This window comes from Phoenix dactylifera, chromosome 12 (genome assembly GCF_009389715.1).
Source record: "Phoenix dactylifera cultivar Barhee BC4 chromosome 12, palm_55x_up_171113_PBpolish2nd_filt_p, whole genome shotgun sequence".
Classification (NCBI taxonomy): domain Eukaryota; kingdom Viridiplantae; phylum Streptophyta; class Magnoliopsida; order Arecales; family Arecaceae; genus Phoenix; species Phoenix dactylifera.
In genome coordinates, this window is record NC_052403.1 from 6,012,359 (window position 1) to 6,038,323 (window position 25,965).

Sequence of the window (25,965 nt, forward strand, 5' to 3'; positions counted from 1 at the left end):
ATTCTTTAATTTATTGTTCCCTCTATTTCTTTTAATTCTCTCAAGCATTAATTCTATAACTTGTTTAATAATTTGACCCAATTTATTAGTCTATTATTACTTAACAACAATCCTTTTACAGATTGGAGGTTATCGGGTTATCGGGTTATCGGGTATGAGTTATCGGGTAAGAGAGGCTGTCCTGGTCACCCCGCGCAAGCCCAAGGGCATCCACACGCCCCTCTCGCTGCCTCCTCACACCGGGGCCTCTCGAGGGGTAACTCGGCACTTTCTTGAATTCAATGGCAGTTGCGAATCGAATAACCGGAGGGAGAGTCCGAGTCCCCTCTCCCCAGATCTGAAGCCCCGCCTCGAAAGTTCTCTCCATTTCCGAAAACACGGTCTATCTCCTCTCCTGTTGTCGATCGCTCGATCGCTCGCTCGCCCATCGGTTCTTGGAGAGATGATGAAGTTCTTCGATAACTTGCCGCCCATGGATCACCTGCGATCCGAGAAGATGAGCTTCGTCCAGCTCATAATCCCCGTCGAGTCCGCCCACCGGGCGATCACCTACCTCGGCGAGCTCGGCATGCTTCAATTCAGAGATGTAAGGAACCGTGCCTCGTAGATCTATTCTTGTTTGTTTGGGTTTTCCGCGCTCACCTTCACGTATCCGTATACGTTCCTTCTAAGCTCGTTTGATTCAATTCTTGATCTCTAAAACATAGTATTTGATCCACGCTGTCTTGATTCTTGGTTAGTGATTTTAAGTCTCTTTCAGAAGTGCTATTGTGATATGATGATTGATGGCCTTTGGTTTCCATAAGTAACGAAGAAAGGGACTACTAATTTGTTTTAGGTTTTGTTGATATGGAAGGAAGGGTTGAACTGGTATCTCCAAGCAAAATATAAGGTTGCTGAGAATTTTTCTATGCACCTGGAATCCATTAAAATTCAAACAACAAATATTTTTTTCCCTTTCAGAAATTCAAATATATGGGTTGGGTATAAGTTGTGTAGAGCTACTGTTGAATTGTATTTATGAAGATAAAGGGTTAGGGGCATTGCCTTATATTGTGGATGATCATACTATTGTTTGCTGTAACTGCTTAGGATGCCTATTTGTCTCACTCAGCGTCATTTGACTTTGTGATGACCTACTAATATGCAATATTAATGCAAACCCTCTTATCAATGATTACTTTAGTACAGAATGTATGATGCTCTTCAACATGCATAGCCACAATTTGGTCCATAGGTATTAGCAAGATTCTTCTCATCTTGGCATTTATATCATCCGCACTGTTATTCATGTTAATTTGCCCTTGTATTTTTTGGAAGAGCTAATCATCCCATTGGGTTTCTCTGAGAATGTTTTAGAACTTCCTACTGATTCATATGACCATGGAAAACCCAACTTGAGTTGCAATAATAAGACTGATGATGGAGAGAACTTCATAGAATCTCAATGTGTTTGCAGATCTGGGTAATTGTTTTGCGGTTTAGATGATAACTTATTAGGTGAAATCTTAGTAGCCAGAATCTTCCTGGAATGTTGAACCAACACCCACTTTCCAGTGCTTCCTTACTAGTGTTTCTATAGCATCTGTTTCTAGCACCAACACTTGCTTTTTCACTCGCTCTTGATTCTGGTAACTAAGGCTGAAACTAGGGCTCAGGAAAAAAATTATGAGTTGTTGCCATTTCCTGGCAGCCCCAATTTTGTATTAAAAGTCAAAGTTAAAAGTAGGGTTCTTCCATTTTAGATATGAGGGTAATAAATGTAACTAAAAAATGTAACTAAATTTTTTTAGATATTGTTGGATTGGAGTTTTGAAAGCTTCAAAGAATTTGTTTTTAGATACGAGGAAAGAAAAAATGTAACTAAAATGGAGCCATCACTAGCACTGAAACTTAATTCATCACCCAAGTTTCTCTAGGATGCATCGTCTAGAGGGAAAGCATGAAGATTTCTTCAAGAAAGAGAAGAAACTTTTAAAGTTTTTACTCAAATCTTACTGCCCCTGCACATCCATATAACAGCCTTATTGACCATACTAAATTTGTTTTTTAGCACTAAAACCTACCTAGCCTAACATATTATCAAAGTTTGATCTTGTTAAACACTTTCTACTTGTTAAATGCACAAGATAAAGGACTCACATGACATCTCTTAAGTGCACATGCCTTGTTGAAAGACACTGGAGAACTGTAAAAATCAGATATCTCATAGTTATGCGTCAAGTCACTGAGAAACTTCAATTAGAAAGGCAATAGAAAATTGAAATACAATACTAAAAATAAGAACCTAAAGTATTCATAAGAGATAAGGTTCCTACAAGCAGCTGGGCATCCTTTTCCTCTATAGTCTTGCTATTTTGATATGCATTACAAAGTCTTAGGAAGTGGGATTGGGATACTGTAGTAAAGATATTTGATGAGTTAGTAAGTTTACTAGAAGGGTGAAATCGGAGCTATAATTTTTGGGGTATAGTTGTGCTTCATTTTTTTATTGCAAAATGTCCATTAACTTTTGTGCTTTGCCAACAAAATGGGGAAGTTGCAGTTTATTTTACTCCAGAAAGGGTTTAATGTTGCAGGCAGGGTGGGTAATATTTGGTGAGCCGGGGATAGTGTGTAAAACAAGAAGGTAGGATAATGCAACGTTTGAATTGTCTTACAAATATGAGCTTGACATTGTCAGGCAGGTACATTTGCACTTGAGTTGTAGTGAGGATAAGTCTCTTGAGGAGGATGTTATTTGATCTAGGTTTATGGAAGGGTCTAATTGACTTATTTCATCAATCTTTTACATGGAAAAAAGTGCTTGACAGATGCTACAAAGCGAGACTCTTCTCTCCTGAATGTTTTGGCTCTGATAGATATCTGCTCTGTACTTGAGTGACAAAATGATACAACAACTTGTTGAAACGTGGAAATAAATAAAGTGATTTGATGTCTTCTCTTAGGAGAAAACTTTGGAAGCATTGACTCAAGAATTTCTTCATGGTATTAGCAAGGATGACTGTCCTTCTTGCCAAAAATGGTCTTCTTTTTTTCACTTATTCTGTCTCTTACTTACAACTACTTGACAATATTGGTGGATAGTTACTATTTTTGTAGTGCCTCTTAATCCTGTTCTCATTTATTCAAAATTTTGTACTCAACTGCTTCTGCATTTTATTCAATTCCTATTGATGATTCTACCATCATTCATAAAGTAACAAAAAATCCTGTTTTTGCTCTCCCCTCCTTTTCGGCTTAAATATCAAATCCTCATTTCTTGGCTTAAATTTTGTTGATAATAGTTAAGAGACAATTCTAGAAAGGCTCTGCCACACAATCCTCATCAAAAAGCTAACTGGAACGTGCCATAATAATATGATTTTGCTTTTGTATATTTCGTGTACATATTGAAGCTAAAAAAATATCTCTACCTTTCTCTAGTGTGACTTTGTTTTTTGACAAATTTAAAATGTACTTTTCCTAATGCAAATCAAAGTAATTTATTTGGTCAACTAGAAAAGAAAAGGAGTTCAATAACACAAATGGTAAAGTAGTATAGGAGATATCAGAACAAAATTTATGAATTTCTTGTGTCTGAATTGATATTTGTTGTTCTTGGACAGTTTGAATCTTTGCCATTCTCTTGGAAGTATTGCTTTATATGACTTTGATGTCACTGAAGACTGCCACTTGGATGTATTTTAAATACCCAAACTCACCTATAGGATCAGGGGAAAATGCTGTCTTATGGACAGGTGCAGGTAGAAAACTGCTACTCACTCATCTACCTTTCTCCGTGTCCATAAATGCCGCCTGTTCGTTCAGGGTATTTTTGGTTGCAAGTAAATCTGTGGAAAAGGAAAAGTAGAACCTTTCCATGGAAAGAAAAGTTCTTTGGAAATATAGTAACAAGCTTTCCAAGTTTGTCAGTTTTCTATTAAAACAAACAAATGGAAAACTAGATTTTCCACAAAAAAAGGTTTTCCATGCAATTGTCCTTGCAATCAAACATGTCCTTAGGGTTGTGCAGCAGCAAGACACAAGGAAAAGTGGGTGGGCAGATCGTGACCCCCTGCCTTGTGCACCATATGTAAATAGTTTTTTTTCCCTTTTTTGATCAGCATACCTTGTCTTTGTGATGCATTTATGCAGTTCATCTTTAATCAGATATCTCAGATGCCATTGCCTCTTTTATACCATTTTTTGGCAGTTAAATGATGATAAGAGCCCCTTTCAGCGAACTTTTGTCAATCAGGTACGTACTTTCTTAGATTGCTTTGACTTCTGTTCAATTTAATATGGAGTCTACTTGTGAAAAAGCAATGTGACATGCTTATGGTAACTATTACAACAATGCTATAATCACTGATGTGGTTCCTTTGGTATTAAAGTCACCAGTGCACTTTATTCTGTAAATTTTTGATTTTGCTCCCCCAAGTGTTGAACTCACCTGATTTATAATATTTCTCCCTAGATTTTTTGCTCATGATCTTTTTGACATATATAAAGATGTCTAAGATTATAGAATACCCCTGTAGCTGCAGTTTCCCCACTTCCCCCCCATTTCAATACCAGTGAAAGGATAGGTTATATCAGAGTGAACCAGAGTTATAACAAGTCCTGCTGAAGTGATAGCATGGCAAACAAAAAAATTAAAACCCAGGAGTTGTCCACAATTTAATGAAAGGATGACTTCTTAATCCAACTGCAAGTGTTTTGCTTGAGAACCGAAATAGAGACTCAATTACTAACAATACACCAGTTTCATTTCAAAATGTACTCACGGCTAAATATATTCTTAAATACTTTCCTGACAATTCATCTTCCATACAGGGAGAGTTACCAGTGATTAAGGTTTGTACTTTTCTTATTCTTTTTTTTTAAAATAATCATTTGGTTCAACCAACATGGGATGCTTGAACTAATATGTTCCTTCTCTGGTTCATTTCATTATATGTTGGCAAGGTAAGATTTGTTTCACTTAAATTTTGCATGATATCAATTATATTCTGTTTAAAATGTCTGTTTGGGCATACTCATTCCAAACCTGACCTCAAAATTCACAACTTTGTTTATTAAGTTTAATCATGCTAGTTAGTAGATATTGCTGCAAGATGTATTAGATCAGAGGTAACCAAGGGGTGCTGTAGGAGCTTGGTCCATATTGGGATACATTTTCATAGTTTCTATGTAAAAATAGGTCCTCGCTTCGCTTGCTTAAATGCCAACCCTGCGATTTGGTTGGTTTGGGAAATTTAATTGTTGCTTCATGTGCATGGCAACTGTACCAGCAAATTTATCTGTTCTGTAAGGAATACCCAAAAAGGGCTTTCGGCTTTCCTTTCATTTCCTTCTTCATGTTAAATGTGGATTCAATCTGTTGATCTTTGAGCATCCACTCCTTAGGTTGGATCAAAGCTTGTACTCAACTAGATCAAATTTTAACTTATTCTCTTTAGACATTTTTCCATAATGGAATCGATATTTTAATAGATTTATGAATTTGAGTCTCTTTTTTTTGAAAAAATGGAATAATCTTTAGATTGATACCTTTCTTTTGCTATGGATTTATCATTTTTTCTTTTGACTAATTTTTATATTACCTCCTTTATTCCATGCAATATGCTTGAATGAATTTATATTATTGTGATCTTAACTCATTTTCTTCCTAATGCTTATCTAACAGGTGAAGCGATGTGGGGAGATGTCACGTAAATTGAGATTTTTCAGCGATCAGATTAGCAAGGCCGGCATCACATCTTCTGCTTGTCCTGCTTTGCAACCTATTAGCTTGGAGGAGCTAGAGGTAGATTGTCCATGTTCTCTACCCTAACTCTTTGAATAGGTTCTTTCATTCTTTTCAAGTTAAACTATTAGATGTCAATGTAGATACCATTTTCCTTTTCAGGTGCAATTGGCCGAACATGAGGCTGAACTTCTTGAAATGAATATGAATAATGAGCAATTGCGACAGGCATATAATGAGCTTCTTGAATTTAAGTTAGTTTTGTTAAAGGTACTTTATGGTCATTACTAGTTACTTGCTCTATGCTCCTTAATGTGTTACTCATGCAACTTCATCCATCTCCAGTCATCATTACTTTGTATAGTTAATTTTGCTATTGACATTGGGAAGATAATCGTTATCCTCACACTCTGTTCCCTCTATAACTGGAGCATTATCAAATTCTTAGAAATTTTATGTCTAAACCAATTTCTCCTCATTGCTGCCCTTAAGGTTTCCTTTTGTGATATATGTTGCTTTGCTGTAATTGCTTGCTTACGCAATTCTTTTGATCCTTGGTCAAGTTAGGCTATCCTTCAGCTTTCTGTACAGAGGGGTTTCTGAAATTCTGGAAAAAGACTAAGGCATTTGTTTTATTTTGGGAATTTTCTGCATTGAATATGTAGTAAATGTAGAATAACTGTGCTCTTCCTATTTATTTTCTGGCTTATTGTAGGAGGAGATGTGGAGTGCATCAACCTGAAGGTGACTGTTTCTGTAATCTGTTCTGGAGAGGCTTGTATACTGTATAGGGGGTTTGCGATTTCTACTTTGAGACTGTCACATATGACAGCGTTGGATCTCCTGAAGAGATTAAATTGTAAATAAAGTTTCTGTGAAAATCAAACAGTAAGACAATACAATAATTTCATCCATAGTGCTTGGTATCCTCACTGGACCTTCGCTGTCGTGAATGCATGATCTTGCAGTACTTTTTTTTTTATAGAGCCCTTAGCTCAGAGGAGTAGGGATCAAAAATGTTAAGACAAGTAAGCTCTTATCCAAATTCTGAATACATGGCTGTGACAGCAAACCTGTATCTTGTCTGAAATGTTTGACCTTGGAATGATTTGAAATATCATAACTTGGGGTTTGGATGATAGACAGTGGCTAGTTTAAGAAGGAATAAGCATCTTTCAATAGCTAAGAACAATGTAAGCTGTTTTTATGCTGATGCGCCCTTTTAACTTTGCAGCTCTTTTACAGCTGTTATACTAGTCTCTGCAAATCTACAATATCATCAGGGGTGCTATTTGTATGACCTACCTATCTGTTAACAATACGAGATGTTTTTTTGACCATGACACCAATTTCAATCCAGCTTCAGTTTAGTGGTACTCATAATAAATTGCATGTATTTATATTTTTTCACATATACCTTATATTTCTTTAGATAGAAGTTAATCGGGACTTGTACCTTCTCACATATTTGAATCCAGGCAGGTAGCTTCCTTGGGTCCAGTCAAAATCATGAAATTCCAGCTGAGAGAGAATTAGATGAAAATGTATATTCTAAGGAGAAAGATCAGGAGAGCCTATCCTTATTTGATCAGGTTTTCTACTTTTAGTCTAATATTACTTTGTTGGTAATATTATTCTGGTTCTTTAATCTAAACATATGTCTTTGAAGGAAACACTGTCTGAGATGTCAAACAAGGCTGGTTTGAGATTCATCAGTGGGATTATATGTAAATGGAAAGCGCTAAGATTTGAAAGGTTGCTCTTCCGAACTACAAGGGGAAATATGTTTTTTAATCAAGCACCTGCGGAGGAACATGTCATGGATCCAGTATCAGGAGAAATGGTTTGATAACTCCTGCCTTTTCTTTATCTATGTATTCTGATTTTACTTTCATAAGCTGGAGGCTTTGAACTGTATCCATTGCCACCCCTTTACCACTGCATCCTCATTTTTCTTCACTGCAACGATACTACGCTTTTTATGCACTTGTATAACTTGAATGGTATTTTTGATGCACGAAGGAAATATTTGTTTTAATTTTTCCCTTATTTCTTCATAATTGCTGCTACATTATATGAGTTCCTAGTCCTGACTTCTCCAATTTGGTCTTATGCAGGTAGAAAAAATAGTCTTTGTAGTTTTCTTTTCTGGGGAGCAGGCTAAAACAAAAATAATTAAAATTTGTGAAGCTTTTGGAGCAAATTGCTATCCTGTTCCTGAGGACACTAATAAGCAGAGTCAAATGACTCGTGAGGTATTCTACTTTATGAGGCCGAACCATTTAGACATCATGGACCTTTTGTCAGGGATGTGAAATTTCTACTAATTTCAGCAATTGAAAGATATATGACATGGCTTGCTGTTGGAATCATAAATTGTCATAGACAAAATGTAATGGTTAATTTAGTAAATACTTGTCATCTAATATCATTAAACTGAAACTGCTCTAAGGTAATGGTTTCTACTGACAAGATTCATTGAGATTCTGGGACATAAGGTGTTCTGCTAAATGTTAAGGATAACATAGTTGTCTGCCTCTTTTTTGTTATGTAACTGTGAATTTCTTTATTCGTTTATGAACAATTTTTTAAAAATCAGCCATGTTGACTGCCTAGGCCAGGCTGCCTAGGTGCTGTCTTCAATGTTTGGCTTTGTGTTTGGGTATGGAGAATGTGATTGAGTTATAACTTAGTATGGAAAGTTTTCAAGTTGTTGCTCTTCATATTGACTTAGTACATCTTATTTGGCATGCTATTTTTCATTTTCAGATTACAACTATATTTCTAGATTATTTTCCGTTTGTTAATGAATACCTTATTTTGGGCCGCCTCGAACCCTTTAGAGCCTATCTATGCATCTGCCTATCACCTAAGCTCTTGGCAGTCCTGTGGCCCCAGATGTGCCGCCTTTGATCCTTTAAGACGTTGCTACTAAAAAGAAATCACGAGTAATTGGTTGTTTTCTTGTAATGATTAAGTGAAGATCATTATGTCTCAGACAATATGCTGTCCAAACTCCAAAGTCAGATATTTAGTTGAGTATTGTCCAGGTGCTTATTTGATGATATTGCTCAATTTTTCAGGAGCCTTTTTAGTTGCCTTTTCTTTTCTTGAAAAGCCATATCAAATTTATTTTGTTAAGCTTTTTACGAGGGATGTAATGAGCACTTTTTCTAAGCTTTACATATGTTGTTTGTAGAAGCTCTACCTTTTCCTTTAATCTGACTATTAGAATATGTATCTGAGAAAACAATGTTTAAACAAATTATATCATATTAGTTGTACCCAGTGTGCTTTATTTACCAAGCAGAAGGCTATTATTGCTGCTCAGTGAAGTGTTATAACATTTAGTGCATGATTTTTAATTATTCATGGGGCCTGACTACTGCATAAAATGTAGGGGATAACAATTTTTCATCATTAGTGAAAGTGTGAAACCATGTTGAATACATTTACACTCTGGTGACCCACTGTTCAATTCTATTTAACTTGTATATGATTTGCCCTTATATTGTAGAAGCACGGGGATCCAATCATTACTGGGAACAGTAACAGAATGAACTAGTTAACATTTGTCCCTCATGATGAGTACCTATATATTTTATAGATAATATTTTTTGGTATAGAGAATAATTTGTCTAGCATAACTTTCTATGACTGTCTAGGTGTCATCACGTCTCTCTGAATTAGAAGCCACTCTGGATGCTGGAATCCATCATAGAAATAGTGCTCTAGCTTCGATTGGGTCTCAACTGTGGAGGTGGACTATCATGGTAATGAAATTCCTTTATCCATTTATGTTTACTGCCCTGCATCCTCTTCTTCTGTTAGTTAGCTACATTGTGGTTGCATTTTGTTTGTTTCAGAGTTGTGAGAACTGCCCCACTCCCTCCCCCCACCCCCACAAAACACACACACACACACACACACACACAAATTGTAATTTTCAATTTATCCTTTTCAGGTAAGGAAGGAGAAAGCTGTATATGATACGTTAAATATGCTCAATTTCGATGTGACAAAAAAATGCCTTGTTGGTGAAGGCTGGTGCCCTATATTTGCAAAACCTCAGGTCATACTTCTGTTGCTTTAGTATTTTCACATTTGTTTAGAGATCATATGACAATTATCCCCAATTTGTTTCTGTTGCTACAGATCAAAGATGCCTTGCAGCGTGCAACAATTGACAGCAATTCACAAGCGGGGATAATATTTCATGTGATGCATGCTATTGAATCACCGCCTACATATTTCAGAACTAACCGATTTACTCATGCATTTCAGGAAATTATTGATGCATATGGGTTTGTCTCTGAAACTGTACAAAAAGATGATTTTGTATATGTATTTCTGTTCTGGACATAGTGAATTACAAAAGAATTAATGCTTATTTCAGTGAAGGCTGTGTCAATGCACTGAACATATAAAAATTGCTGGTTCTTGCCTATGTAAACTGCCTCTATAAAGCAGTACTACATTTTGACATAGTGAATTACTTTGTTCTCGTCATTTGATATATAAAGTAAATTTTGCTTCCTGCATTTTATGCTTTCATTCTTTGAAGAAAACTTGTTAGCATACATTTCATGCTATGACAGAATATCTGCTCCAGAATTTTTTTACTCCTGTGAAATTTCTTTCCTTATGCTACCTTGGTTTTGCTGCATTCAACTTCACCTGTCTTGAGACAATAATATACGTTACCTGTCATTGTTATTATTTTTTTGATGTATCCCTTTTACACATGCTTGTATAAATGAAATACAATTTTTTTATCATTTAAGCATCTTCATGTAATTCACTTCCACTCAAATAAATGTAAAGATTCCTGAAGAAGTTCTGGAAAGAGCTTTACAGTGAAAGTTTAAAATCAAAAGGTCCATTGATTTTGATCTACATATCATCAGAATAATAACAATCATTTGCTTTGTGGAGATTTATGTTTTTTCATTTTTTTACTGCGTGGAATTTGCTATTATTTGCAATTGCATGCCGTTAAGGGTTCCAACATCTTTCTTTCCATAAGATAGTGTAATAAATAGAATGTCACATCAACAATTTAATAACTCAAGTAAACTAACAAACAAAAATGCTTCTTGGAATTTCTGCACATATAAACATCAATAAAGGAGAGATGGAAAAACATGGATGGGCAATGTCCAAGCCATGTAACTTGGAGTTGGAAAGCGTACCATCAGACATAACAATAAGTTTTTCAGAATTGTGTGTTCTGAAAGAAGAATATACTACCTGATTCACTAGGTCTATGATCAAGACTGCAGTGTTGATTACGTAAGAAACCAAGTGCAAGTTAAAAGAATCATAACACTGGAAGGGACAAGAGCATATCTTGACATAGATGCAGGAATAATAGTTGCTGATGACTGGCTTTAACGAAGCTTGTTTATCTTGACATACTTCAGTAGTATTGCGTGCTTATTGAAAAGGATTTGGTCTATCAACATCAGTATATGTTCTATCATTGTAATAATACTTGATTAGCTCATGAAAATTTTCAGGAATATGCTAACAAGTAGTAACAGTTTGTGAAACCACAATGAGTAAATATGTGGTTTACATCCTTTAGCTCAGGCTTCCTCAAACATAGCTTGATGACCACCATTGCTATCACCTCTTTTGCTTGATTCTATCATCACAGCCTGGTGAAGTGTCTTGAGTATACTTGTGAGTGAAGTTGTTAATGTCTGGTAGTGGTTCCACAATTTATACCTACTGACTACTGGAAATTAAATAAATTTTGTATATTGCTGGCACATCCTTCCAAGCCAAAACCTGAGCCCAAACTTGACCAAATTCTTTTTTTGCTTTTGCATTTCCAAGTCATTTGTCAAGGTTTGGTTCAATTTGAACTCTCCATAAAGTCTCATAAGGGGCATAAAACACTAGGTGATTCTTATTTTGCGCTAATGTCAATATCTCAAGTAAATAACATTTCCGAGAAATACTATTGTCTGCTTTATACCTATTCTAAAGGACATCAGGAATTCCCTTTGTTACTAGAAACACCAGGCACATGGAATGCCTATACTAAAAAACATTAATTAAATATAAAAGAAAAGGATGAGGGATGGGGATGGAAGGTATTAAAACATAAGCTCCGATCATGATTTATCTTGAAAGGAGCAATATATTAAATCTTGTCCAGTTAATTATTTTGACAGGATAGTAGAAAAGTTCACTCAAAAAGAGGGACTGTAGATAAGAAAAGGGGATAGCAACTTGTTCTTTCTTTACCACGTGGATAGGAAGGATTCATTCATTGGGAAAAAGACACTAGTTGATGCCCACTGAGATACATGAGTGTGAGAAATATTTAATTAAATTTCTTTCTCAATTAAGCTTGTGAAATTATGAATTAATAAGATTTAGTGGGCAGTGTTTTAAAATATGGTGCACGCAGCTTCATATGCATCCACATAAGCGGATGCAGTTCTTTGGCCATACTATATTGCCTATATGTGGTTATTATATACAGTCATACCATATAGGGACCAAAAAAGCAATCTACTGAGCATCATGTGGCTGCATGTGCAGCTTGCTTAGCATTGTCTAGTTGCATATGCAGTTCGCTTAGCAGTGTGGGCCCACACATCCACCCATGCTTATGTGTGCCGGAGTAGATGACATGTGTTCAAGCTGATAACTTGGTTGGATATAGGTTTCGAACGAACCTAATACGAATATCAATAATGTTATTATGTTAATTATGTTATAACTATTCTATTAGGTAAGTGGTAAGCACAAATTGTTTGTTGTATTGTTATTAACATTGCTATATTTATCCAAAAAATATTACTATCTTTATATTTTTTATTTTATTTAATACACTCTACTTAATTTTAAATAGTCAAAAAATACTAACTGTTTATGCATCTGCATATGCTGCCTCCATACCATATATGCGCTATGCGGTCCCTTGACTGCCTACATACCCTAACCAACTTTTAAAAAGCTATTAGTAGGTAATTTATGAGTGAAGTGAATCTTCATCCAAAAAGTTGACAACAGAAAATATAGGATAATATAAAATATTTATTACCAACTCTTTTTAATATAGTATAAAAATTTTGAATCAGCACTGAATGAGCATTATTCCAGGACAATCTCATAATTTTAGGTAAATTCCCACTGCTTCTGCTCTGAAAAGGCTATTTGTCACTTCCCATGCAGGTATCTTTAGGCCACACTTTTTATTAGGTAATGGGTTCCCAAGAACAAGGGGACATGTTGCTATCTTGGATGATTCCCAATATTTTCGAGTCTCAAAATTGTATAATTCCACCTGTTTATATGACTTTATAGTAACATGCACATGTTCCATGAGGACAATATGAATGCAATCCTATAATGAGTAAAACAGCAACTTGTTAGCCTGCTTGCACTTTGACAACACATTACCTTAGTAATCTATGTGATTCGTTTTGTGTCTTATAATGGTACAATTTATAAAATGTAGACACAAGTAAAATATGATAAATATTAAGTTAATACTAAAACTAAACCTACTTATAGATCACTTATTTCTTATGTAGATATATTTTTAGTACTTTTTTGTCCACAAACAGACAAATATGTATACCATATAACTATTTCTTAGAGATATAAGCACGCGATATTTTGTAAATGGACAATTCCCCATGTCCACACTGGCTTTTACTTCCCTCCCCTCCCCCCACACGGTTGCTTCCTTTTTTTTCTTTTTTTTCCATTTCCTGCTTTATGCTTCTCAGGTTGAGGGATCACATAAATTGGGACCGTTACCTGAAAAGAGGGGAATAATGGATTTAATGCTTTGCTTATATAGCTGGCATGGTTATATTTTTGGTAGAGTGCTTCATTGGATGAGGGAAGCTGATAATATGATGTGAACTCAAACTTTGTTATAAAGGGTGATTAACTTTATAGGACAGTGCTTGTTACTTACTCGTGGTTTCTGAACCTAATACTATGATCTTCTAATACCATAAGTTCAACTTATCAACTAGCTAAGATGCATTATTCTAATATTATCTTTTATATATTAAAATGTTATCCTGTTCTATTATAATTCACTTTATTAAACCTAATTTATCCCATGGCTTTCATATTTAGCGTGGCTAAATCGAAGTAATGTTTTATTTGAAATTTCTATTTAATTACTAACATGATCTTTTGCTAGTGCAATCTGGATGCTCTTGAGTGTTGATGTGTTCCGGGATTTTATATATAGCAGCATCTTGAGGAAAGAATACTGCTATTTGGCTATTTATGATGCAGAGTTTGCTTGAAAAAGTTTCTTGGTTTGAATGCCTGATTTAGCTAATGTTAAATTATAGATCGGTCCTGCTTCAAGGCTGAAATCGGTAATCTAGGAAATGATTGAAGTTTTCCTTTATTACTCTGTAAAATTTCAAGTATATTTAACACTTGCCAGCTTCTCTGATAAATTAAAGTGGAAAATTTCTCACACAGTACAGGAAAACTTTTATATGACCAAGTGAAACTATTTTGATCCTGTAAGAATGCTTAGTTATATATAGTATTTCTGAGAACTCTAAACAAAATTTACAATGACATACTCTTGATGAAGCAGTACAATGATGTTAGTAAAATGAATTCTGCTTGCTATGTCTTTTGTCATGGAATCATATTTCTGTTATTAATTCAACTATATTGTTGTGCAGTGTTGCTAGATATCAAGAAGCAAATCCTGCTGTGTACTCTGTCATTACATTTCCTTTTCTTTTTGCTGTGATGTTTGGAGACTGGGGCCATGGTATATGTTTATTGTTGGGATCGTTATTGCTTATTATTCGTGAGAAAAGGCTTGGTTCTCAGGTATGTATACCTTTTACTTCATTGAATTACTCGAAAGAGACATTACATTCTAAATGAGTTCATGCCTGTACTCTTTTTGGAAATATTCTAGAGGTGCAGTGGTTTTACAGAATCTTATATTATGAATTGGAGAAATATATGGCCTTGCATATGATTAAAAAATCTGATTTTCATTTCTATGAAACCTTAATATGGCTTTTAAGGTTTTGCATTTTTATATAAAACTCATTGGCAATTTTAAAACTTTTAATGGTAAAATAAATAAATGGCAACCAACATGAATGCTTTCATTTTGGTTTTCCAATTTTTCATGTCTCAAACTAGTAGATGTTTACAATGTGCATTTGATACTTAAAAGGTGTTTTTCATAATTCATGGTAGAAGTTATTTCTCTGTTCTGTTTCTCTTTTAACTTCATGTTAAAACTATGTGCAATATTTGGCAAGTACTTTTGTCTACTCCTTTAACTGGGTAACTTCTGTATGTGACTTATTTCTCAGAAACTTGGCAGCTTCATGGGGATGGCGTTTGGAGGGCGCTATGTACTCCTTTTGATGGCATTGTTCTCTATCTATTGTGGATTAATATATAATGAATTTTTTTCAGTCCCATTTCACATCTTTGGTGAATCTGCTTATAAATGTCGGGAGATCAGTTGCAGGTACTATAAAATCTGTTGTATGCTTGACCATCTTTATATGGTATTGTTCAGTATTTAAAACTAAACTTTGTTTGAAAGCTGAGTATTTATTGGAGACATCTTCTTTGCCTTATGAGTTTAATACCAAGCCTATAGCTTCTATTTCTTTCAGAAAATTTCTTGGTGTTTTCACATGGTCATTTTGTATAATATGCACTTGAAGTTCCATAAATGCATCCTGTGCCATTATGTTGCTCTGACCTACTGTTTAATTGGCAACATAGAGCAGAGATATTCTAGTATTGGTCATTGCCATAACGCAACAATGGGCTGCATAATCCTGGCTCCCAGTAGAATTAAGTCAATGCTTTTTCACCGCTACATGGCATTTGCATACTTTCAACTAAAAACGTTTGGTAATACAGACAATTTACCTTTTTCTAAAACTAACATAATTAATATTGGAATATGTGTCAATCTGCTGCATTGATGTCACACAAGAATTGGTAGTTTGTTCTTGCCTGCATATTTAAAACATTTTCACCACCAGATACTAGGATTTCTATGTGCACAAATTTGTTCAGCATAATGAAGGCTTAGGATTGAGGTGTTTGCAATCTGCCACAATATACCCCAAAATGGCACTTGAAGGACAGACAATTGGCTACGAGGTTCCAATTATATTATTTGGTATCTAGGACTTGTAGTACCTGCAAGTAGGGAAACAATTGATATATTCACAATAAGATTAAGGCAGCATGGTTTAAGTGGAGAAGCATCTTTGTAATAATAAGATTGTTGCCCGTTAATCTGACTTGAGGTAATTAGACTTGATGAATGTTTTATAGGACAATTTAATTCCAGCTATTGTATTACTAACCAAGGTTCGCCGTACCGGTACCTGACTCCGTATCGGTATCGGACCCTGTATCAGTGCCACACTATCATAGTGTCGGTATGGTACGGTACGTGGCACATCTAGTGTACCGAGTGTCGGTATGCCACCGGTACGGTACGGTACGTTCGGTACCATCTGGTATGGTACGGCATACCATGTCACTAACTAAAAGGAGAGCTTCCTTTTTTGTTGGACATTGTGGTTAGAAAGTTGGGAAATTGATGTGCATAAAATAGCATGACTATGTTGAGAATAATAATGGAGTTAGGCTTCATCAGGGTATGAAAGTTTTGAAAATTACACAACTTGTAGGATTGTACCAACGTTGGTGGAACCAGTACTGGGCACCGTACCGGTTCTTCGGCAGGACGAGTCGGTACGGGCCTGCATCGTGCCGGGCGCGTACCGACACAGTTGAACAAATGGGAGAGAGGGAGAATGAGAGAGAGGGATAGAGGTCGGCGGAGGCCAGCGCGGGGCCCTTTCGCGATTTACGTAGTCATTCCCCTGTTTCGTTCGAAACAGGGGTCGGCCGTGTAAATCACGAAAGGGCCGGGCGCCAGCCTCCGTCGGTCTCCGCCGGGCCTCCGCCACCCAACAATTTCTATTTTCAAAAAAATTGTTACAATAGTGGCTTAGTAGGTTTAAACCACCAATGTTAATAGTGGCTTAGTAAGTTCAACCACCAATATTAATGGGCAACATGACACCTTTGATCATGTCAATTTTGCGCTGTATCAAGTTTTGGTAGAGCTCATGCTTTGTCTTGTACATGTTTGGCAAGAAGATATGGGTCCTCAAAAGCATCTGAATTTTTCAAAAGTTCAAAAATAAGTTCCGAGGCTAATGTGGGCAAAATAGAAGTTTGGCTCCATAAAACAACCACCCCACCCTCGCAAACCAAATCTTAGATTTAGCTTCGAGCTTTTCAAGGCAACGTTGTGGGTGTTGTATAGCATTATTCATATGAGTTATGTCTTTTAGTTGTTCATCATGTAAGCAAGGTTCGTTGTCTTGGTACCAGATCCATACCAATACTATTCTATTACAATATGGGTACGGTCGATATGGTACCAGTTTGGTATACCGAGACTTAGTATACCCTCCATACCATTTACCGGTTCGGTACCAATACAGTATGGTTGGTTCCATCGTACCAAACCGGACAATACCAAGCATACCATACCGGTTCGATACTAGTACCGGTGGCGTATTGAGTATTGGTACGCCAGATGTACCGCATACCGTACCGTACTGACACTATACTAGTGTGGCACTGGTACGGAGTCCGGTACCAGTATAATGAACCTTGGTTGGTTCACATAAATACCGGTACGGTACGGTCGGTACACTGGTACCTACTGGCATGATAAACCTTGATGTAAAGCATCCATATAGGCCAAAAGAGAAAACTTTTTTTATTTTAATTATGACATTAACTCTGTGACATACAAATTATAGTGGTCTAGATTCTAACCTCTTGAAGTTTACATGAAATGGTTTTCCACTCTTCTTTTAGTTCTTTTAATCATTTCCATCTATCGTCAGGACATGTATACATTTTAGATTCAGCCTGGAGTCTTTAATTTGTTAGTGAGCTCAGCACTTGAGCCAAACACCCAGGGCATCCATTGACCTCATTATCTTAAATGGCATGCCAACATTTGATTGGAGGTCAACAGGTCAGTGAGGAATTAAACATTGTAAGTTTTTTTAAAATGCTAAAAGGTCACCCTTCCTATCATTGCTCAGTTCATCAATCCTATATTGCAGTAACTGATTTGCAGAATGGTAACCCAGGCCCCAACTGATGCTATCTCACCCTGTGTAGTCCGCCAATTCATAACTTCCACATTTGATGGTCATCTAAGTTGTGATTGGATATGTGATCTGTAGCAGTAGTGCAAGTTTTTTCACGGCAACATATAAATCCTAACATAAGTAATTTACAATCCTAACTTAAGTATTTCTAACATTAACAATGAGACTCAACTGAAAGAAAATCTTGACCACTGATTTGGTGAGGGAAAAAAATGGAATAGACACGTTGATGATTGAGGTGGAGGTATTTTAGAAATTATGATGGAGCAAATTAGTATAAAATGCACCATCATTGATTAATGGGAGCAATCACCTTAACAAATGCCCCTAGAGCATCCATTAACGTATTCCTTTATTTAAATACAACATATTATAAACATTATTTGCAGCCTTTTTGCAATAATTCCTGAACATTTATTAGCAACTCTTTTTACCAATGGCATAACTTGAACTGAGACAACAGAATAAGAATATTTCCCTGACATTTGCATTAGGCCACTGCGGGGGGACAATGGGATATGAGGTGTCTGAATTTTTGAAATAGAGCAGGTGCTGTTCTAGAAGGTCTCAATAAACTATTGTGGAAGAAAAATTCATCTGCTCTTCATTGATATGTGAATCAAGATCAGTAGATGTCACAGCATTTTTTAAGTGCAGATTAGTATAACATGAATTGTCTAGGATTTTTCTTGCTCTCTGCTACTCTCATCTCTTCTACTTTATTGTTGGGTTGCTACTGTTTTCTTTTAGGCAATTTTTTATCCTTCTATTTTTCTTAACCAAGTTCTAATATCATATGTTTAATTTTTCTCTCATCTACATGTCACCTGACTTCTTTTTTTTCCTGGACACCATTTTACATCTTGTTAATGATTTCGTCTTATATTTTTGCCATGTTGTTACATTTCGTTCTCGATTTCTTTCAAAGATTTAAGTCTACTTGCCTTCAAGAAGAACTGATTTTTGGCAAGTAATTAAATAGTCTAAACTTCGCTCCTGTATGCTCTTAGATGTTTGAAATTTAGGTTTCTTGCTAAGAATCTATATTTGAATATGTAAAACTGATTCAGTTTGCCTCAGTGATGCACGCACTACTGGTCTTGTAAAGTACCATGATCCATACCCATTTGGGGTGGATCCAAGATGGCGTGGGAGTCTTTCTGAGCTACCGTTTCTGAACTCCCTCAAAATGAAGATGTCTATATTGTTTGGTGTGTCTCAGATGAATTTAGGTATCATACTAGGTTACTTTAATGCAAAGTTCCGTGGAAGCTCCCTTGATATTAGGTATGTTGTGATTATGCTCGTATATTCTCTCTATGATGTTGCCTACTTATGAAAGACTGAGGACAACATATTCCATATTCCTTTTTTTAGGTATCAGTTTATGCCGCAGATGATCTTTCTCAACAGTCTTTTTGGTTATCTTTCACTCCTCATTCTCATCAAGTGGTGCACAGGCTCTCAAGCTGATTTATATCATGTGATGATTTATATGTTCCTGGACCCAACCAGTGACCTTGGTGAAAATCAGTTGTTTTGGGGTCAGAAACCACTGCAGGTTCACATGTTACACCTATCTCTTTTACATGAAGATATTGCTCTGCCTTTTTCCATTAAAGTTTGCCAGATTCTTCTTGCAGATTTTGTTATTGCTTCTGGCTATTGTGGCAGTTCCTTGGATGCTCTTTCCAAAGCCTTTCATCCTAAGAAAGCTCAATATGGAGGTACCTTGTTCACATTGAAATCTTGGTTGCTGCTTGATAGTTATTACATTTGAATTCTCTAAAAAAAACTTGCAACTAAGTGTTACATTGAGAAACAAGTTAGAAATCTGGAATTTTCACTGAAGTTTGCACTTCAAATGGAATGATTGATATGTAGATACAAATAGCTGGGATAAGGCTTGATGGTTGTGGCTTTTGAGCAACTACCATGCGAAACTAACTGCAGCTAAATACTCTTTGATTAATGTGTATGGTGGGATGTCCTTGTTTTGTTTACATATCCTTATACAAGGCCTTGATTCTGTCTAACATGTTACAATTGCATTTACTCTTGTGTTCTTGCCTGCAATCAGGCACATCACTTATAGTAGGTTTTGAGTGCGATGTATTTCTTTTTTTCCATGTTTAGTGTTAAATTTTATTAGTCCTTGATCTAGTGGGCATGCTCGTGTGGTAACAGAAGACTTGGGAACAACTATAGTCAATGAAAATTGTGGGAAAAAAGGAAAACCAAGGACATGTATGTTTGGAGACTGTACGAGCACATATTTATTGCTTTTTATAAAATGTTATGCAGAGATTTCAAGGTCGTACCTATGGCATCCTTGGGACATCTGAAATGGATTTTGATCTTGAACCTGATTCTGGAAGACAACACCTTGATGATTTTAATTTCGGTGAGGTATTTGTGCATCAGATGATACATTCCATTGAGTTCGTTCTTGGTGCAGTCTCAAACACTGCATCATATCTTCGTCTTTGGGCTTTGAGGTATGTTATATTAGTCTTTCAGACACTGCATCATATAATGCTTACATATAACATAGTATACCTTAGTTACCAGTTTTGGTGGTGTTTTTATGTATTCAGCTTGGCGCATTCAGAGCTGTCAACCGTTTTCTATGAGAAAATACTACTCCTAGCCTGGGGGTGAGTTTTAACTTCAAAATTTCCTCATCTTAATTATTTGGTACTGTTTCTAGTTTTATAAGATGTACAATTTCTTTATGTTATTATTTTTTCTTCCCTTGTGAAAGACATTTTTTTAGCAGGATCTTTAGTTGTCATTTGAGTTTTCCGCACAACATATAGGTCGTTCTACAAGACTTTCTGTCCTGTCCATCTCTTAAACTTCTGATCAGCATTTATGTCTAATGCACTTTGAAAAGGCCACACTAACATACATTTTAGACAGCCAGATTAAACCCTCTAATGTTCTAATGTTTAACATGTAATTCAATTTAATAAGAGTATCATGTCTACAGGTATGACAACCCTATCATTCGGATAGCTGGGCTTGCAGTTTTTGCCTTTGCAACAGCATTCATATTGCTGATGATGGAGACGTTAAGTGCCTTTCTTCATGCTCTGCGTCTCCATTGGGTTGAATTTATGAACAAGTTCTACCATGGTGATGGTTATAAGTTCAGACCCTTTTCATTTGCCTCCCTAGCAGATGAGGAAGACTGATCGGTGGCATTCCTTCAGAAACTTTGATTCTTATTGATGGGAAGTATGCGAAAGATAAAAGAATAAACAGGTGAAAGATAGAAATCATTACTTTGCTGCACCATGATCAGATGAGAGCTATATATGTAGTCGTGGATCCAAGTGCAGCATTTGCACTTTAATTAACAGTGCAAAAACTCTTCTTCATTCGCCTCCTAGCTGTCAGTGCGGAGAAAACAAGCAACTGAGAGATATTTTGTAAAGTTACAGTAAGATAATTACTTCTTAGAACAGACTGGTGCTTGGCAATACAGTTGAACTTCTGAAAGTCATATGTCATCTAGGGGAAGCAGATTCTAATTTTTTAACTCCAATATAAATGTAGATTTTTTCCATAAAACAGATCCTTCCCCTTCATGCTTTTTGTATGTCAACTTACTTTTTAATTCTCCATTTGAAGGAAAAGCTTTCTTTTGATAAGGCACTGTTGACCGTTTAGAGTTGGCTTTCATCCAGCCTTGTATCACTATGTTGCTTTTGAAATCCGTGTAATCTGTATGGATGCGAACTTTTGAAATTGCTGTAGAGAATGCTTTTCCCCCTCTTCTAGAAGATGTATTCAGGGTATCATGGTGGACTTTGATGAAATGAAACTTGCTTGCTGCTATTTGGGTATGTAGCCTGTATTGGCAGAATGGTGATGAATGAAACCTCAATAGGAAGCCCAAAATGTGGGTGTGTGTTTTTTTCCTCTTCATTTTTCCTTTTTTCACTTTAATATATTCACTATGCAGAATGAGCTAGATCTGCATTTTGTTGTCTGGATCTTTACCAGACCAAACATACAGTGGAACAGGAAAGAACTTGATAAATTGGCTCTAAACAACAGATGATTATCATGATTATCCTTTTTCTTTCTTTATTAACAGACAAAAATTCCTCAAAGTGTTGAAAAGGAAAATGTAATAGTTTTCTTCATTGACAATTACTTGTTCCTGGATGATTGGATTAACGCTAGTTACTCAATATTTGCAATTATTTTTTGTCATCTTATTCAGAACTAATATGGTAATATCAAGTTTATCATACAAAGCATGGAGGCAGTGTAGGAGCAGAACTGATTCATGCAACATACCAAGTTTCATGAAATAAGTGCAGCTACCTAATGCACAATTGGTGTTTTATGTCATCCTGTGCTTGCTTTTGAAATGGAGCATTCTAAGGTATGTTTGTTGCTGGTTGTATATTGGTTAAGGGCAGAGTATCAATTTAACTAGTCAAACAGTTCAAAAAAAAGTTATTGGTTCAATGTCTCCAAAAATCACTTAATCTAGTTAATTTTAATTCATGGGAAGGGTGAATAAAGTTAACCACTAGAGCTTTCTCCTCTTTCTTTTTTTTTAATTGTTTTCAACAACTTTCTTGCTAACTATGGAAATGCTCACCAAACAGAGAACAGCTTTGACTGATTAAATCTATCTGTCCTCTGGATGTGGAAATGGCCCCCCGGAAATCACTCCGAGAGCGGAAGCCACAAATTGTGTATTATATCTGTATTGGTGGTGGTATGTGTTAACAAATTGTGTATTATCTTGTTTGTATATCAGGTGGTAGGTTGCACTACATTGATAAAAAAATTGATTGCTGGTAGTTGGTTGCATATCAGCATGTTTGTATGTTGATTAATGCCGAGAAGTTGACTGATGGTTCTTTGTCAAATTTTTTTCTGCTGATCGCAACTCAGGTTATTTGAATGTTGGTTGATGTTGAGAATTTAATTGATGGTTCTATGGCCCTGTTTGGGGGAGCTGTTGGCAGTAGAGCTGTTGGAAGTGGAGCTGTTGGAAGTAGAGCTGTCTGAAGTAGAGCTGTTATAAAAAGCTGTTTGCTGTTTGGTAACTACATTCATAAAGTGTTGTGGTACTTTGTTTTGTGTTTGGTAAACAAACGGGGAAAGTACTTTTGTATGACAAAATTACCATAAAAGACATTGCATAGTATTATACAACAGAATATAATAAAACATAACATATATTAATACATAAATATACGATATAGTATAATATTTTTGTAATATAAAATAATATTATTATAATATAGCATAATAGTAATATAATTATTAGAGTAAATTAATATTTGGTAATATAACATAATATTAAATTATTTAACATAACATATTAATGTATTATGATATAATATAATATATATTATATTTATAGTATAATACAATAATAAAGACATAAAATATTATAATTATTAGTATAAATTAATTTCTCATAATATAATATAATATTAAATTATTTAAAATAACATATTAATGTATTATAATGTAATGTAATATAATATAATATTTATAGTATAATACAATAATAAAGGTATAAAATATTATAATTATTAGTGTAAATAATTAATAATGTTGAAATATATTTATTTATTATCTTATTTATTCATTCATTCATTTATATAAATATTTATTTATTTATTTATTTTATTTTTTAAATTTTCTTTTCTTTTCTTTTCTTTTTCCTTTTCTTTTTCTTTTCTTTATTTTTCTTCTCTTCTTCTCCTTCCTTCCTCTCCCCCGTTCTCCTTTCTTCTCCTCCCGCGCGGCCGGCGGCGCCGGAAGGGGGCCAGGCCGCCGCGGCCGCGGGAGGGGCCGGCGGCCGGCGGCGGCCGCGGGAGGGGGCCGGGTCGTGGCCGGTGGCGGCCACGGCGGGCCCCCTGGGAAGTGCTCTCCCGCGAGGCCGACAGCGCCGGGCCGGGCCGTGGCGGACGCGAGAGGGGGGCGGGTCGTGACCGCCGGCGGCCGCAGGAAGGGGGAGAGGGAGGGGGTGCGACGGCGGGGCCTCGCAGACGCGGGAGGGGGGCCGTGGGACCTCCTTCTTCTTCGGCACCGTCCCTTTCCGTGACGGGGACATCATCGCCGGCGGCGGCCGCAGGAAGGGGAAGACCACCTGTCTTCCTCTTCTTCGGCACCTCCCCACCATGGGGGCGGGGGAGAGGGAGGGGGTGCGACGGCGGGGCCTCGCAGACGCGGGAGGGGGGCCGTGGGACCTCCTTCTTCTTCGGCACCGTCCCTTTCCGTGATGGGGATATCATCGCCGGCGGCAGCCGCGGGAAGGGGAAGATCACCTGTCTTCCTCTTCTTCGGCACCTCCCCACCATGGGGGCGGGGGAGAGGGAGGGGGTGCGACGGCGGGGCAGAGGGAGAGGGTGCGGCGGCGGGGGAGAGGGAACGGGGTTGGGTGGGAGAGGAAGAGACCGTGAGAATATGAGAGAGAGGTTTTTGGGAGGAAATTTTTTTTTTTAAATGGAGGTATTTTGGTCAAAAATACAGCTTTCCGAAAAAGCTGAAAACAGCATTTTCGGAAAGCTCCAAATTGGAGCTTCCCCCCAAAAGCTGTTTTCAGCTTCCAGCAAAAGCTGAAACAGCTTTTCAGAAAATTTACCAAACACCATTTTTTAGCTAAAAGTACTTTTGGAGAGCCAGAAAGTGCTTTTTGGCCCTCCAAAAGCTCCCCCAAACAGGGCCTATATCATTTGTCATCTGCTAGCAGGTTGCAAGTTGTTGATTATTGCTGGTTGTCGTTGGTTAATTTTTCCTTTTGCTTGCTGCTTGTTCCGTACTTGTTCACAAGTTTATACACAAACTATTACGCAAATAAAATAACTATATTGATAACAAATTAATATTATTTTATTTAGGAATACATGATTATTTTTGTAATTTTATAATAAATATCAATTGATATAATTAGACATTAAGGAAGTAATTAATCCTTTGGTACCATTTTATTCAACTAGAGCATGGTCAATTCCCATTATATATGATAATTAATATTGTATAAATATTGTTAGAATAAAAATAATATAATAATAATTAATTTGTTCAATATATAATGGCATACAATATTATTTAAATATTAAGAATATAGTTGGTAATATAATAATATTTTAATCTATGGATAATATATATATATATATTATTTATATTTTTAATAAAAAAGAGATTATGCACTAATTGGGGGCAACCTCATCACCTATTTTAGTGGTGACTATATCTCTGTACCTCCGGATCAATCAAATATCCAAAATTATTAGAAATGATGTGTTGTGCCGTGCAATTTTTACTTTCTCAATTAAACAAACAGAAGCAACATATTTAGAAGTTACAGAGATAACAATTAATATCTAAGATTCTGGAGGTGCAGATTTACAATTTTTATTTTTTTTAATTAGTCAAATAGAAGCAACATATTTAGAGGTCATTCCCTTACACAATCAAGAAAGCCCTAAATAGTAGTAAAAAGTAAAAATCCATCTTGCTGAATGGTAACGGGTAGAATACCAATAAAATTTATCTTACTTATCTCTAAAGCTGTTTAAAATTCTACTATCCATGTGTTCGGTCGAGTATCTGAATCTGTCTAATTATTTTTTATTCGAATCAAGTTGTCCGACTGGATTGGAGATCTCACTCAAAATTATATATAAAAAAATAATATCAACTAAAAATAGATATAAATAATCTAATCATAAATGATTTTTTAATTTTAGTAGTAAAAGTAGAGATTAAATGTCTTTAAAAGTTAGAATTTAAGTCTCCTCATAATATATATATATATATATATATATATATATATATATATATATATATATATATATTATAATCGAATTTGGATACAGGTACCTAAGGGATAAATTCTAAATCCATCCTAATTTGTTGTGGATTTTAATTGTAAATTTTAAATCTGTTGCAAATCTAAACGGATTTTATTGGGATTTGGGGCGGATCGGATATATATATAAATATATAAATAATATGTCGGACTGCCGTCTCTCTTCGCTGGTTGTAGTTCGC

At 36.0% G+C, this 25,965-nt stretch overlaps 1 protein-coding gene across 1 annotated transcript; it reads left to right on the forward strand.

Moving 5' to 3' along the window:
- The first annotated feature begins 229 nt into the window (after nt 1-229).
- LOC103718132 (V-type proton ATPase subunit a1-like) lies at nt 230-21,771 on the forward strand. The gene is made up of 18 exons (XM_008806807.4): nt 230-586; nt 4,196-4,240; nt 5,672-5,791; nt 5,894-6,001; nt 7,210-7,323; nt 7,401-7,574; nt 7,849-7,986; nt 9,397-9,504; nt 9,696-9,803; nt 9,887-10,035; nt 14,416-14,569; nt 15,070-15,230; nt 19,009-19,215; nt 19,306-19,489; nt 19,572-19,655; nt 20,233-20,426; nt 20,526-20,585; nt 20,921-21,771. The coding sequence occupies exons 1-18, from the start codon at nt 443-445 to the stop codon at nt 21,123-21,125; spliced, it is 2,457 nt and encodes an 818-aa protein (XP_008805029.1). The 5' UTR covers nt 230-442; the 3' UTR covers nt 21,126-21,771.
- Nucleotides 21,772-25,965: the final 4,194 nt, after the last annotated feature.